The following is a 17,109-nucleotide window of genomic DNA, read 5'->3' on the forward strand; positions in this document are numbered from 1 at the left end:
TACCCGAAAAGCCCTGTGTGGACAGTTCTTCTGGTTGGACTGGGCTCAAAGTGTGCACCAGCGGGGAAGCACGGAACTCAAAAAGTACTTCGGCAGCAGCAGCTAGTGAAGCATCTAAGGAAGAATCGTCCACATCGCATTTGTCCAGTGTTCCGAGGAAGAATGCTTCCACAGCTTTCTCTCCTACCCCTGGATGCGTACGGAAACTCATCATGAAAAATCTAACGAAAGTTGTGAGGATGGACTCCTGCCGGAATCAGAGGACGGCTGGTGAAAGTTCTGAATCTTGACTATAGTCCGGTATCTACAATTTTGTTAGGCGGCACTTACGGTCCCCCTGATGGCAGGGGGATTTGATGTGGTTCTTATCCGGGAACCATGGATGGGTGGAGGAACGGTTCGTGAACTAAGAATTCCGGGATTTAAACTACTCAGCGGTACGGGGAATGGGAAACACAGAGCCTGTATTCTTGCAAAGAGTAGTCTAAATGTTTTTCATCTTCCGTCGCTAAGCACTGAAGATTCAGTAGTAGCCGACCTTGAAATAAACAAGTCTCATTGCTGGCTGGCTTCCCTATATTTGGCACACGATTCAGAGATGCCGCCTTCAAACCTTAAGTTGCTGGTTGAAGACGCTTCTGTAAGGAAGAAGAACCTCATTGTGGAACAAGATGCTAATGTACATCACCAGATATGGGGAAGTTCGAAAGTCAACGAAAGGGGTGAGCTGCTTATCGAATATATTATAAGTTGCAATCTGGCGATTTGTAATAAAGGGGCTAAACCGACCTTTATTACCAGGAGGAGGCATGAGGTACTAGATATTACCTTTGTATCGGAAGATATAAGCTCAAAAATATGCAACTGGGAAGTGTTGGATGATCACAACTTCTCTGATCATATTTATATTAGTTTCAGAAAATACTGCAGAAGTGGTGCCTCGGCTAAACAGAAGAAAGGCGATTGGGATAAGTTTCGGCACAAGTTCTGCGCCACTATCCCTTCTAGACCAGAAAAGGAAATGAAAACTGCGGAGAATATAGACATAATGCTTAAGCGGATCACGAAGGCCCTGAAAGACTCGCTTGTGTCAACATGGTTGGCCTAAGGAAGAGCTGGTTGGTCTAAGGAAGGACTGCAGAAAACTCTTCAACAGAGCGAAAGCCACAAGAGCAGATCTCTCAACGAGATGGCTGAAAAGTTAAAAATTCACCTGTTCTGGGTGTCGGGCCACAGAGATATCCCAGAGAATTGTAAATCGGACGAGCTTGCGAGACTAGGAACTAACATACGCATTCCAGGAACACTGGAATCTGTAGATATGCCTCTAGCGACATGTAAACTAAGTTTTCAGGACCGGGCCCGAAGGACAACGAATGATAGATGGTCACAAAAGGGGGCTGTGAGCATTCCAAAACTATGTGGCCTAATCTAGACTTGTAGAGGTCTACCGCTTTGTTGTCATTGGCTAGTACAGACGTCTCAGTCATTGACATGGTCATGACAGCTCACGCTATGATCGGAAAACATGCTTACAGACTGAAGCATTCAAGTAACGACTCCTGCAGAATCTGTGAGGACGGCCAGGAAGAAGAGACTATAGAAGATTTGCTGTGTATGTACCGAACTGGCTGTCAGAAGGAGTTTCACTTTAAGTTCCCATTTCTTTGACATCCTGTCTGCTTTTGTGGTCGTGAACATTCGCAATTTATTGAGCTTTTTAAAGCGATCTGGATGGTTCAACGGTAGGAATTAGAAGGCATGTTCCTTCTTCTGTTTCTGTGGTATCACAATGGACTAAAACGTCTTAGTGAGTCTGATGGTAGACTGCAACTTAAACCTAACCTATGCCAATTTATTGACCGTCACTTGCAGCTCGAGAAGTCAAAAATGGGGTTCGGTTTATATGGGGGTTATATCCAAATCTGAATCCATATGGCCCATTGGCAATCCCCAGCCACCTACATCACTATGAACTGTTGGTGCAAATTTTCAAGCGGAAATCTTAATTCGTTCGACGACTATTGTGTTTCGTTAGTCTGTGTTACGAAGGGAATGACTTGATTGGTTTATACCCATCATATGTTAGTGTGTACAAAAAAGGTTTTTAGCTCAATTTTGGTTAAATTTTGGATAGGATGATATTGTAACCTTTCACACTCTTGGCAAATGTTGGTGATTCTTTAAAATAATATAGAATTAGATGTGAATATATGGAGACCACCGTAACGCAGGGGTTAGCATGTCTACCCATTACGCCAAACGCCTGGGTTCAAATCTCGCGGTGAACATCAGAAAATTTTTCAGAGGTGGCTTTTTTCTTACTAATTCTGGCTACATTTGTGAGGTATTGTGTCATGCTTAAATTTCTATACCAAATGGTTTGGCTATGCGCCACGCCGTTTGAACTCGGCAATAAAAAGGAGGCCTCTTATCACTGAGCTAAAACATTAATCGGACCGCATTCATTGATATGAGAGAAGTATCTCCTGTTCATTAATGGCTTGTTCGTGGGAAGTTTAGTACTAGTTGTGGATCTACATCTGGGATCTAAAATGAATATTCCTGCTGAAGTTGAAAGCCCTAAGTTTGGCCTCTTGCTTTTGTGTATCATATAAGCAGTTCACATAATTACTACTGTGTTAGAATTCCCTAACCAGGTTAGAGGTTGTTGTCGCTTTACAGCCTGTTTGTCGCATTTTCTCAGGGTAGTAGTTCCTGCTCATAAATCATTCAACACTTGTACAGAATGTTTGAAGTAACCACGAGTGAGAAAATCGCACAAACGTTTTAGTCACATCCATTGCCGTGTGAGCAGAAGAATTTCGTGCAAAAAATATCTTTATACCAAACTGGAAGACGTAGGACATATGTTTGGCATATTTGATGACTGTGGACTGGTAGTTTGTAGGAAATTTCAGTTTTTGCCCACACGACGCACAAACCATAGACATACTTAGCTATTCAACCGCAACCAAACCACACCTACACATCGCCTTCGCTAGTACGCCATACACACATTTGTCAGTTATCTCATACTTACGGTTGCCCACAAAACACCATGCGTGCCTATGAAATGTAAACTCATAAAGGCTCAATTGTTATGGGCATGATGGGAATTGTTTAAAGTTATGCAAAAATCATGTTGATGTGAACAGAATATGTCTGTTCACATCAACATGATGTGACAACAACAAACTCAAAGTTGGCTTTGCATCGGATCAGTTGATCTTTTCGGAGTCCATTTGTATAAGAAGAACTTTAGCCGTTTTTTCCAGTTAACATTATTTTTAACACATGATATAAAAAAAATTATTGATTGTAGAAAAATTATGGGAGGTTTTATCTGAATTTTATGTTAAATTGGAAGAAGTATTGTAAATATTGTGAATACTTATATCCATAACTTTTAAAAGTTTATGCTCATTATTGCAAATGAATCAAATCGGTTCAGATTTAAATAGAGCCCTTATATAATTTTATAAGTTTTAATTTTTTGATCCCCCAAAGTCCTCAATTTTCATTCAATTTGGCTGAAATTTGACCCAAGAACTTCTGTATTGTAATCCTACATCCGTGATCTGAATCGGTCTTTAAACTAGCCTCCTTATAAACCTCCTTATAGCCCCCATATAGATTTGATTGTTACAAAATAATGCAAATACCAATTGAAGGTTAAATTTTGAACAGAATCCATTGTGGTGTGAACCTATGATTGGGACCAGTCTAACATAGCATGTCTTTACTTATTTTCAAGTAAAAACATAAGTGGCATGCTTGTTACGTCTTTCCGTTTGTACATTATATTCATACACCAATTAAGACTATCCATCTGCCAAAAGACTTTTCCCAAAGTAGAAGTAATCTAATCTTTTGCTCGATCAATGATGCCCATTCCATCACTTGAGTTGGAAGATTATTTGGGATGACCGTTCGTAGGCTCAATTTTTTTACGTGCAAAACAATATTGAGAGCTTACGAATACGAAAAAATTTTTTTTCGTGCCTTTTCATTTTCAGGTGCAATATTTTTGTTTTTATGTAAGATGTGCACCTTTTCGAACATGTAAGGGGTTTAATTGAGCCGTTTTTGAATCCTTTCAGACGATTTTTTAAAATTGTCAGCCAGTTGATTGCCCCAATAGCATATATTTCACTCGCCGAACTCAGTTCAGGAATTTGTTGCAGTTTTTCGACGACCACAAGGGTTTTAGACAACGGTAAAATTTTGCCCAAATACTTCTCATTAAGTAGGTCGGTTGTGATTTTAAATGGGCCATATGCGTTCATGTTTTTAAGAAGTCAAGATCTGATCTTGACTTCTTGAGCACTTAGAGGGCGCAATCCGAATTGGCTGAAACTTTGCACCTATCGTTTTGATTTGACGTCCAACAACTGTGCCAAGTATGATCTTAATCAGTTCTTAAGCTGATATAACTGCCATATAAACCAGTCATGGGTCTTGACTTCTTGAGCTTCTAGAGGGCGCAATTCTTATTCGATTGGGCTGAAACTTTGCACATATCGTTTTGCTATGACTTCCAAATGTGTCAAGTATGGTCTAAATCGGTTCATAACCTGATATAGCTGTCATATAAACCGATCTCCCCATTTGACTTTCTGAGCCTCTTCAAGGCGGGTATATAAGATTCGTCCCGGCCGAACTTCGCACGCTTTTACTTGTTTTACCTTACCTAATTTCGTCATTCTGTTTGTAACTACTCGAAATATTCGTCTGAGACCCCATAAAGTATATATATTCTTGATCGTCGCGACATTTTATGTCGATTTAGCCATGTCCGTCCGTCTGTCCGTCCGTCCGTCTGTCTGACGAAAGCACGCTAGCTTCCGAAGGAGTAAAGCTAGCCGCTTGAAATTTTGCACAAATACTTCTTATTAGTTTAGGTCGGTTGGGATTGTACATGGGCCATATCGGTCCATGTCTTGATATAGCTGCCCTATGAACCGATCTTGGGTCTTGATTTCTTGAGTCTCTAGAGGGCGCAATTATTATCCGATTGGAATTAAATTTTGCAAGACGTGTTTTGATATGATATCAAACAACTGTGCTAAGTATGGTTCAAATTGGTTCATAACCTGATATAGATGCCATATAAACCGATCTTGGGTCTTGAATTCTTGAGCCTCTAGAGGGCACAATTCTTATCCGATGTGAATGAATTTTTGCACGAAGTATTTCGTTATGATATCCAACAATTGTGCCAAGTATGGTTGAAATCGGTCCATAACCTGATATAGCTGTCATATAAACAGATCTTGGGTTCTGACTTCTTGAGCCTCTATAGGGCGCAATTCTTATCCAATTGGAATGAATTTTTGCACAACGTCTTTCGCTATTACTTCCAACAATTCTGCTAAATTGGGTTCAAATCGGTCCATATAGCTCTCATATTAACCGATCTGTGGACTTGACTTCTTGAGCTTCTAGAGGGCGCAATTCCTATCCGATTTGGCTGAAATTTTGCACGACGTATTTTATTATGTCTTTCAACAACTGTGCCAAGTAGGAGGCAACATTAACTTATATCACAGGTTCATAACCTGATATAGCTGCCATATAAACCGATCTGGGATCTTGACTTCTTGAGCATCTAGAGGTCGCAATTTTTATCCGATTTGCTTGAAATTTGTACGACGGATCCTCTCATGACCATCAACATACGTGCTTATTATGGTCTTAATCGGTCTATAGCCCGATACAGCTCCCATATAAATCGATCTCTCTATTTTACTTCTTGATCGCCCAAAGGGCGCTGTTCTTATTCGAATTGGCTGACACTTTACACAGGTCTCCAACATTTAATTTAATTAAACCTCACCATTTCTTATATCGCTCTAATAGCAGAGCAAATCTTTTCTTTTATCCTTTTTTGCCTAAGAAGAGATGTCGGGAAAATAACTCGATAAATGCGATCCTTGATGGAGGGTATATAAGATTCGGCCCGGCTGAACTTCGCACGCTTTTACTTGTTTTAAGATCATATTGCCGATTGGCAGCGGTCTGCCTTTATGAAACCTCCATATTAGCATTGAATATATTAGAGAAGTTCGTTTTTATATCCACCACCAAAGGATGTGGGCATACTAATCTAGTCATTCCGATTGTAACACCTCGAAATATTGACAACATATGTTCTTGACCGTCTTGACATTCTAAGTCGATGTAGCCATGTCCGTCCGTGCGGAAATCACAATAGCGTTCGAACGCGCAAAGTTATCTTCTCGAAGATTTTTTATGCCCTACAGGGTACAGGGTATTACAACTTAATGAATTTGTTTGGTTAGATTGAGATTTAGCTCATTCACATATATGTTTGTCCGATTAAGAGAGTAATATTGCAATTACGTGGTCATATGTTAATCAACTCTCTTGCAATTTGGCAGCAAGGATTTTTATATGTCTTTTGATATTGCTGACGAATTAAATAGAAATCGGCTCATATTAAAACATAGTTCCCATATAAATATATTTCGTCCGATTTTCACTTTTATAGCCACTGCAAGCACATTGACTAACCAATTCCGATTAATATTTAACTTCCGTATACTTAGTTATGACAATTTTGAATACATGCTTGAAATCTGATACGGATTGTTTTATAATCCATCTGAAAACCTTTACCGAAGTTCATCAAAATCGGTTTAGACTTATACATATCTTCCAATATTCACTCATAGGTGTAGAGTATAATATAGTCGGCACCGCCCGACTTCTGCCTTTCCTTATTTTTCTAATTTATGTACGTAGGACGCTGGGATTGCAAATGAACAATAACGGTTCAGATTTTGATATAGCTACCATATAAAGTGGTTCTTCGACATGACGAAATATTGGTCCCCAATAAGTATATATAGTCCCCATAAAGTATATGTATTCTTGATCGCCATGACATTTTAAGTTGATCTATTCTTGTCCGTCAGTCTGTCTGTGAAAAGAACGCTAACTTTTGAAGTAGTAACGTTAATTTAAGTTGATATAGCTCCCTTATAAACTGATCTTGGATCTTGACTTCTTGAGCCTCTAGAGAGCGCAATTCTCTCGGGTTTGGCTGAGATTTTGCACAATGTCTATTGTTATGACTTCCAACATATGTGATAAGTATGGTCTGAACCAGTCAAAAACCTGATAGCGCTACCATACAAATCGATCTAACGATTTTACTTCTTAAGCCTCTATGACTTCTCTTATTATATCCAACACACATGCTAAGTGTGGTCTGAATCGGTTAATAACCTGATAAAGCTTCCATTTAAACCGAGTGCAGTATTTAACCGATTCGGCTGAAATTTGCACAATGGCTTCTCCTATGACATCCAACATACGTGCCAAGCATGGTCTGAATCAGTCCATAATCTGGCATAGCTCTAATAGTATAGCACTTCTTATCCAATACCTTTTGTTGGCCTATTAAGAAATACTGGGTAAAGAACTTGACAAATACAATCCATGGTGGAGGTATATAAGATTCGGCCAAGCCGAAATTAGCATGATTTTACCTGTTACTTGTTTATTTTAACTCATGATCAAATGTTGATTAGACTATCCTGCAAAGTCTTATAAAATTAGCTTGATATTAGATATATCATATCTATTAATAGGTAGGACCATACTTTGGAGGGATTCAGTTATTACTTTATTATATGTTTGTTGTCTCTTGAAGAGACACCAATACACAATACCTAAACTCTCGTGGAAGAAATCATTATGCAATACATTTGGGAGGTAAGGTTAGTAAATGTGAGCTGTATTGAAATTTGAGCTATATTCAAATTTAGAAAACATTGTGCAAAGATGTGGGAAGATCTGTCATGGCGATCCTCACAAGTGATAGATTTGCAGAATACTTCTTAAAAAGCAGTGAAAGTGGCAAGGCCACCACTTCACTTATGACTTTCAACAACTGTGCTAAGTACGATTTAAATCTGTTCATAAGTTGATAGTGCTGCCATATTAACCGATCTTGAATCTGCCTTCTTGAGCCACTAGAGGGCGCAATTCTTAGTCGATTTAACTGAAATTTCGCATGACGTGTTTTGTTATCACTTCTAACAACCGTGTCAAATATGGTTGAAATCGTTCCATAACTTGATATAGCTACCATATAAAATGATATGGGATCTTGACTTCTTGAGCCTCCAGAGAGCATAATTATTATCCGAATTTGCTGAAATTTTGTACAACGGCTTCTCCCATGACCTTCAACACGTGTGTCAAATATGATCTAAATCGTTCTATAGCCTGATACAGCTCTCATATAAAAATCGATCTCTTTATTTTACTTTTTGAGACACTAAAGGGCGCAATTATTACTCGAATTGGCTGAAATTTTACACAATTACTTCTACTATGATCTCCAATATTCAATTCAATTATGCTCCGAATCGGACCATAACTTGATATAGCACCAATATTAAAACAATTCCTTTCTTTTATTCTTTGTTTGCCTAAAAAGAGATATCGGGAAAAGAAATCAACAAATGCGATTTATAGTGGAGGGTTATTACTTGTTATAACTAAAGTTATAACTAAAAGTTTCGACTCGTCGTCAGGTTCAAATTCCATAATAGCAGTTAAATTGGAAGCTGTGCTCATTACACTGGTTTCTCCGCTTGTATCGGCCTGTCGTAGATACATGTGGGATTGAGAGACATAATATTATTATCAATCCAAAGAAAGTAAAACGGCACTACATGGTAGCAAGCAAGAATTTCGTTCCATTAGCCTGTCATTCTTTATGTAGGTTAAAAACTCGGAATAATTTGACCTATACAGCCTCATGCAACAATGGACAAACACCTAAACCAGTAACAGGCTTGTTGTGTGACTAAATGCTAAAAGTAACCTCGAAAAAGAAAATGTAAGCCAGAAATTCCATTCTACTTACAAAATACCAATGTTGGTTCATATTTGGTATTGTGTCCCCACATATATGCGCAGGTGTCTGTTAGCCGTGAAAGCCGGGAAATAAAATAGAAAATTCTTCCCACATGCCCAACACATGCTATCACTTGCCCGCCTATTTCGCAGGCCTGTTTTTGTCGGAGACCACCGTAGCGCAGAGGTTAGCATACCCGCCTATGACGCTGAACGCCTGGGTTCGAATCCTGGTGAGACCATCAGAAAAAATTTTCAACGGTGGTTTTCCCCTCATAGTGCTGGCAACATTTGTGAGGTATTATGCCATGTAAAACTTCTCTCCAAAAAGGTATCGCACTGCGGCGCGCGCTGTTCGAACTCGGCTATAAAAATGAGGCAACTTATCATTGAGCTTAAAACTTGAATCGGACTGCACTCATTGATATGTGAGAAGTTTGCCCCTGTTCCTTAGTGGAATGTTCATGGGCAAAATTTGCATTTTGTTTTTGTCGGAGCGAGAGCGAAATTTTTTGAACCCGAAGCGGGGCGGTTTCCAATCTCAAAATCCGTTCCGCCCCGTCAATATAAAAATCTTTAAAATAATTTTTTTTGTTATTTTAGCGAATTAAAACAAAAATTTTAAATTACTAAATTAGCCTGAAATAACTTTAGAACTTTCGTAAAATTAATATCGAACACATTTTAGAGAACAGATTTGTACCAATTTTAAAAAGTTAGGTCTTTTTTCGTTTCGTCAAAATATGTAAGAACGAGCCGAGTGCGGTAGGGTCGAATCTTGTATATCATACACCATTGATGGCATTTGTCAAGTTTTTTATATAGGCAGAAACTAAAAAGGATCAAGGAGGTATATTCATTTACCTATTTCCGACCCTAAAAAGTATATATATTCTGGATCGTCGTTAAATTCTAAAATGATTTAACGATGTCTGTGTATCCGTCTGTTAACGCTTAATAACGCTACAGCCTTCAAAATTGATATTCAGCCAAAGTTTGGCACAGATTCGTATTTTCTCTAAACAAAAGGTTAAGCTCTTGAACGAGCAAAATCGCATCATATTAAGATATATGTGCCATATAGACCTATCTCCCGGTTTAGGGTCTTAACCCCTTAAAAGGTCCATATCGGATCATAATTAGAAATATCTGCCATATAGACTGAACTATCGTATAAGGGTCAAAGCCCATAAAATGCTTTATTGTCCTATTCCGCTGAAATTTTAATTGGGGAAGATTTCCTTTGTCCGCACCAAATGGAATGGAATAGGAAGTTGCACTAGGTGACTCAATATACGAACCGCGTATGTTCCATATCAGGCCATATTTGAATGTAGATGCCATATGAACTGATCTGTAGATTTGGGATCTTAAGCCATAACTTCCTCATTTATTAAATGATTTCCTTGAACTTTAAAAAGTGACTTACATAAATTTCTCGGTACCTGAACGGAACAACATATCCATGGTAGTTGATATCCAAAGTTCGGCACGGCCGAACAAAATGTGTAATTACATGTTTTTATACCCATCACCATAGGATGTGGGTAAACTAATCCAGTTATTCCTGGAAATATTCGTTAAAGACCCATATAAACTGATCTCGTATCTTGACTTAAAGACCTCATAAAGTATATATATTCTTGATCGACGTTTTGACTCGCGTAAAGCTAGCCACTTTAAATTTTGCACAGACACTTAATATGGACGTAGGTCATTGGGGATTGCAAATGGGCCATATAGGTTCATATTTGGATATAGCTCCCATATAATCCGATCTCCCGATTTGACTTCTTGAGCCCCTGGAAGCCTCAATTTTTCTCCGATTTGGCTAACATTTTGCATGTGGTGTTCTGTTATGACTTCCAATAACTGCGCCAAGTACGGTTCAAATCGGTATATAACTTGATATAGCTCCCATACAAACCGATCCCCCGATTTGAAATGTTGAGCCCTTAGGAGTCGGAATTATGGTGTGATTTAGATACAATTTTTCAGATAGTGTTATGTTACGACTTCCAAAAACTGTGCCAAGTACGGTAGAAATCGGTTTTTAACCTGATATAGCTCCCATATAAACCGATCTCTCGATTTGACTTCCAAAATATACAATTCTGCTTACTTACGTACCCATTGAGCCAAAAAATAAGCTTAGTCCATTTAAGAAGAAGTGCGCAATGAACTTTCTTAACAAAGCACGCATTTTAATAATAAAATTCAATAATTACTTTATTGACCAAACTCAAGTTGTTTGGCAGATGGCGGTATACTAATTTCGTCATTCTGTTTGCAACTACTCGAAATATTCGTCTGAGATCCCATAAAGTATATATATTCTTGATCGTCGTGACATTTTATGCTGATCTACCCATGTCCGTCCGTCCGTCTGTCCGTCCGTCCGTCTGTCCGTCCGTCCGTCCGTCTATCCGGCCGTTCGTCTATACGGCCGTCCGTCTGTCCGTCCGTCCGTCTGTCTGTCGAAAGCACGCTAACTTTCGAAGGAGTAACACTAGCCGCTTAAAATTTTGCACAAATACTTCTTATTAGTGTAGGTCGGTTGGAGTTGTAAATGGCCATGTCGGTCAATGTTTTGATATGGCTGCCATATAAACCGATCTTGGGTCTTAACTTCTTGAGCCTCTAGAGGGCGCAATTCCTGTCCGATTTGGCTGAAATTTTGCAAGACGTATGTTATTCTTACTTTCAACAACTATGTCAAATATATCTGGGATCTTGGCTTCTTGAGACTCTAGAGTCGCAATTATTATCCGATTTGCCTGAAATTTTGTACGACGGATGTTCGCACGACCCTGATACAGCTCCCATATAAATCGATCGCCCTATTTTACTTCTTGAGCCAACAGGCGTAATTCTTATTCGAATTGGCTGACATTTTACACAGGTCTTCAACATATAATAAAATTGTGGTCCAAACCGGATCATATCTTATAATCGCTCTATTAGAAGAGCAAATTTTTTCTTTTATCCTTTTTTGCCTAAGAAGAGATGCCGAGAAAAGAACTCGACAAATGCGATCCATGGTGGAGGATATATAAGATTCGCCCAGGCCGAATTTAGCACGCTTTTACTTGGTTTCATATACAGAACCGTACTTAGTATAATTTTGAACACCTGTGCTTAAATTTCATGCATATTGTTTTCTAACCCATCTGAATACCTCCTACGGTTCAGAATTAAATATAGCTCCCAATTTTAGGGTAGGTGATGTATACTTGGCACCGCCCGACTTTTGACTTGCGTTACTTAATTAACCTACTTTACATTATCAAAAAAATCTATCTACAACGTCTGTTAAACCAGTTCAAAAATGGATTAAGTTTTCATATAAACACACACACCTGATTTCTGTGATATCCAACCATCCAGAAACTACTCATGATTTGCACCCAGAAAAGTAAGTTTGCTGATATGTCTGTCTTTGTCTGCTAATTTCATACGAAACTTTTTTACCTTTGAAAGATAAACTTTCATTTTTATTCCCACCACCGAAGGATGGGGGTATATTCATTTTGTCATTCCGTTTGCAACTCATCGAAATATCCATTTCCGACCCTATAAAGTATATATATTCTTGATCAGCGTAAAAAACTAAGACGATCTAGACATGTCCGTCCATATGTCTGTTGAAATCAAATAATGAGCTGAAACTTTGCACAGATTCTTTTTTTGTCCATAAGCACGTTTAGTTCGAAGATGGGCTATATCGGACTATATCTTGATATACCCCCCATATAGACCGATCCGCCTTAGGCCCATAAAAACCTCATTTGTTATTCGATTTAGCTGAAACTTGAGACAGTGAGTTATATTAGGACCTTCGACATCTTTCGACAATTTGGCCCAGATCGCTCCAGATTTGGATATAGCTGCCATATAGACCGATCCTCCGATTTAGGATTTTGTGGCCATAATAGGCGCATTTATTGTCCGATTTTGCGGAAATTTGGGACAGTTCATTGTGTTAGGCCCTTTGACGTCCTTCTTTAATTTGGCCCAGATCGGTGCAGATATATATATAGCTGCCATATAGACCGATCTCTCGATTTAAGGTTTTGGGCCCATAAAAGGCGCATTATTGTCCGATTTCGCCGAGATTTGGGACAGTTCGTTGTGTTAGGCTTTTCGACATCCGTGTCGCATATGGTTCAGATTGGTTTATTTTTAGTTATAGCTTCTAAAAAGACCAATATTTTGTTCTACACAATTGAACAATGTCTTGTACCGATTACTATTGTATTTAGTCCAAATCGGAACATTTTTCGATAAAACTGCATGGGACATAAGGTATGCAATTTACACCGGATTTTGATGAAAGGTTGAAAGGTGGTTTACATATATACCTGTGGTGGTGGGTATCCAAAGTTTGGCCCGGCCGAACTTAACGCCTTTTTACTTGTTTTATTTAACGCATTTGATTTGTTTTTGTATTTATTTATACCTGCACAACAAGGCAAAGTCTTATAAATTACAGTGCAGGTTTAGAATCGTAGTAGTACATCTGTCTTAATCTAGGAAATTTAATATCACGAAAAAATTTACATAACCAATAAAAATAGGTATTTAAAAAACTTTTATAATTAAAAAAAAAATATTAAAAAAAACAATTAGGTTAGGTTTGGTTAGGTTGAAAAGAGGGTGCAGATATTAATCCGCCCCATGCCACTATGGACATGCACCTAAGCCAGTAATCGGCTTGTTGTGCGCACTAAAAACTATAAATTAACCTTTAAAAAAACATTTAAAGTTAGGAATTCCGTGCTACTTACAAAATCCTTAATTGTTTTCAATATGACTCCCCTAAGTTGGTTCATGTCTGATATTGTGTCTCCAGCTGAGTACCGATATCTGCGCTACACATGCTATCACTTGCCGCACCGATTTTCCATAAGTGAGCTCGTAGTCCTATGTGTCCCGTTATGATACCAATAGCTATACTGGTTGCTTCCTTTCAGTAATAGCCTCGTCTTCTCACGATCTGGATCCCCCATAGGATTTTCGTCGTCCTACCGACCGTTTCGCTGGTCCACAATGTTGCATGCGCATTTGCTTGTGGGATTGCACATGTATCCCTCGTTGTGGGGAGCCGCTTGTTCCAAGATCCGACGCTCGCCTCCAGCCGCCCCTTACCAGGGAACAGACCATTGGTTATTTGAAGGCGCCAATAACTTGCCTTGTCATCTCGAGTATCATTGGCACTCAGTTTTTAATAAAGAGCCAGTGCCACCTGACTCCTCACTGAGACTCTCCTCTCGAAAATCGCTGACTGCCCGAGGCCGCATTTGCAACTACTCCGCATAAAAACGGAGCTTTCCACCATTTGCAACCTGTGGACGGGCCCGGTTGCTTTCAGCTAAGCTCGCCGTGATAACGATGGACACCGCACAAGTCGGAGCTCAAAGTTCCAGCCTGTGTGGGGCTCATAGTTATCCCGTTTTGGCCGGGGTATGCACCTATCTACACCACTTATATTGCTGCTCGAGATGATTTGTACATCATCCGCATACATATGTACTCGACTATTGATCAATTGCATGGGAAGGTCATTGCCATACATAGAAAAAAGAAGAGGATCTAATACAGACCCTTGGGGGACCCCAATACGCACAGTCATTGGATTAGATATCCTATTTCCTGTCAGTAGTTTAGATATCCTATCTCCAGCCTTGCTCATCCGAGCAGATAAAGAAATGGAGAAAGTTGGGAACCACAACTTTCAGACAGTCAGTAACTTTATCTACCACGGCACCGCCGTAACCGAAACGAATGACACCAGCTTTAAGATTAAGCAAAGAATATCAATGGCAAACAGATGCTACTTTGGACTAAGTAAGCAATTTAGAAAAAAGGTCACCTCTCGACAGACGAAGACTACACTTTTCAAGACACTGATACTACCCGTGCCGTTATATGGTTTTGAAGCATGGGTAATTGGAGTATTTGAGAGAAAGATTCTTCGTAAAATAAATGGACCAGTTTGCGTAAATGGATAATATAGGCGACGTATGAACCACGAGCTGTATGAGCTGTATGGCGACGATAGCATAGTTACACGCATCAAAATACAACGGCTGCGTTGGCTAGGTCATGTTGTCAGAATGGATGAAGAAGCTCCAGCAAAGAAGTTTTTTGAAGGTAAACACGGTAGTACACGCAAACCGGGAAGACCAAAATGGGAAGATCAAGTTGTGGGAGACACCTCGAAACTTGGTGTCAGAGGTTTTAGAATGAGCGCAGAAGATCGAGGCGCTTTGAACGCTTTTCTACGTTCGGCTAGTGGAACAAATATTCTGTCATTGCCAATTAAAGTAAATTATGTCACTTTCAGCTAACTTTAATTGAATGCTCATGCCTGATATATAGTTACAGTTTGCTTTTATTTATTTAATTTAATTGCTTTATCAATAATCTTTTTTTCTTATCTGTTGCCCATGATATCAAGTTTACCCTTTATGAAGAACAAATAGGTTTCTACACTTTGGACAAATCTATCATATGTTCGATTTGGCTGTAAAAAATTCTTAACTACATATATTTGCAAATGCTTCCAATAATATTAACAGTGATAGGTTGTAGGATTTGGAGCTGGGTTTAAGAGAGTTCCGCTCGCTAAGACGGGCGGTGGGAGCATAATTTGAGATGCTTACCTTGTGATTCCAGTGCGTGTTGAGAACATTTCCAAAACAAATATTTGCGGAAGACCACCATCGTAGCCGGGTACACATTGGATGTCAACGCTTAGCTCGGTGCGATTGAAGATGGTACAATTACCAACAGCGTTTGGGAGAGCTTTATGGGGTCCATACAAAAGAAAGCAGAGAAAATGTTTGTTTGCCGTGTAGTCATTTCCGAGAAGAGTAGATAGTTGTTTCCACACAATTGTACGCAGTATATGAAGGAGATGGATATAAGGCAATATCGACGGCAGTTACAAGTTGTGGGACGTAAATGGTTTGGTAGTAATTGAGGAGCAAACATGCGACCATAAATAGTGTGTTGTTATTGTTGGTGAAACACACAAGTCGAGTCCATATGGAATTCGGAAGTTATGGAAATGATTCCAATGTACACATCCAACATGATGGGAGCATTTGAAGTCAAGCAGTGCCAAAACAACGCCATAAGAGTCAATACCATTATTATTGTCCAGAGACACGCATATTTCAGAGTCAGCATCATCATCAGCATCAGCATTCCAGTCAGCAATCGCCATCATCACCCCCATTGTAGTCAGCGTCAATGATGGTGTTGTTGTTGTTGTTGTGTTATATAAATTTGGCGAATGGTTAGTTTTGTTATTTGAACAATTTTATACGGTGGTGTTTGCAGTAAGAAAATAAATATGGAATGAAATAGAATAGCAAATATTTAGTTGATTGAATAAACAAACTGTTGATGACAAATGCCATTGATGTGTTGACATTTTTTGGTAAATACGCAAACATTGGCCCAACACATATACATACACCCACACACACACAATATCACACGTGGACAAGCGATTTTATTCAGCGGTGGAATTGAACAGGCCCCATGTTAATAGACCATCAATAGGACCTGAAAAGAACTTTAACAAACTTTGATAGGCATATACATTTAACCTTTTTTTAAGTCCTGCTATCACGGTTTGCCATTTATTATATACCCTCCATACTAATACTAAATACGATATTGCGTTTGTAACCCATTGAAATATTGACCTAAGAACCAACAAAGCATTTAAATTCTTTATGGTCTTGACATTCTGGTCGTCAGTCTGCCGAAAGCTTTCTTACTTTCGAAGGAGTAAAGCTAGGTGCTTGAATTTTGCATATATACATTTTACTGGCAGTGTTGTCAGATTAGGAGAAATTTTCCCAAACAGGATTTTTTATCGTGTTTAGGGGAATATTTTATTCATATGAGGTACGGAGATTTTGATGGGGAAAAACTGGGGATTTTCTTGGATAAATTCCATCATCATAGCTTCAAAATTAATTTTCTCTATTATAGGAATTTTCCTTATGTTTAGTGCAAGACAATACCCTTGGGTTAGGTGTGAGTTAACACTGGTGTTTACTTAGAAACGTATTTCCCGAGATGAGAAATTGAGCATGAACATAAACATAGGTTTTAGTCCATCAGCAGGCATCATAAGTCGATCTATCCATGCCCGTCCCTCTGTCCGTCTGTCGAAAACACCATAGTCCTCGAACG

At 39.0% G+C, this 17,109-nt stretch overlaps 1 protein-coding gene across 2 annotated transcripts in view; it reads right to left on the minus strand.

Moving 5' to 3' along the window:
- Window positions 1–17,109, minus strand: part of LOC106090264 (neural cell adhesion molecule 1) — a 782,082-nt gene that overhangs the window by 56,767 nt on the left and 708,206 nt on the right. For both annotated transcript variants that reach the window (XR_009397497.1, XM_059364284.1), the window contains exon 14: window positions 15,561–15,702. Coding sequence is in view for 1 of the 2 variants with exons in the window: in XM_059364284.1 (XP_059220267.1) it covers window positions 15,561–15,702 (142 nt within the window). In the remaining variant the exon portion in view is untranslated. The remainder of the gene's footprint in view (window positions 1–15,560; window positions 15,703–17,109) is intronic.

Source organism: Stomoxys calcitrans, chromosome 3, assembly GCF_963082655.1.
Source record: "Stomoxys calcitrans chromosome 3, idStoCalc2.1, whole genome shotgun sequence".
Lineage (NCBI taxonomy): Eukaryota > Metazoa > Arthropoda > Insecta > Diptera > Muscidae > Stomoxys > Stomoxys calcitrans.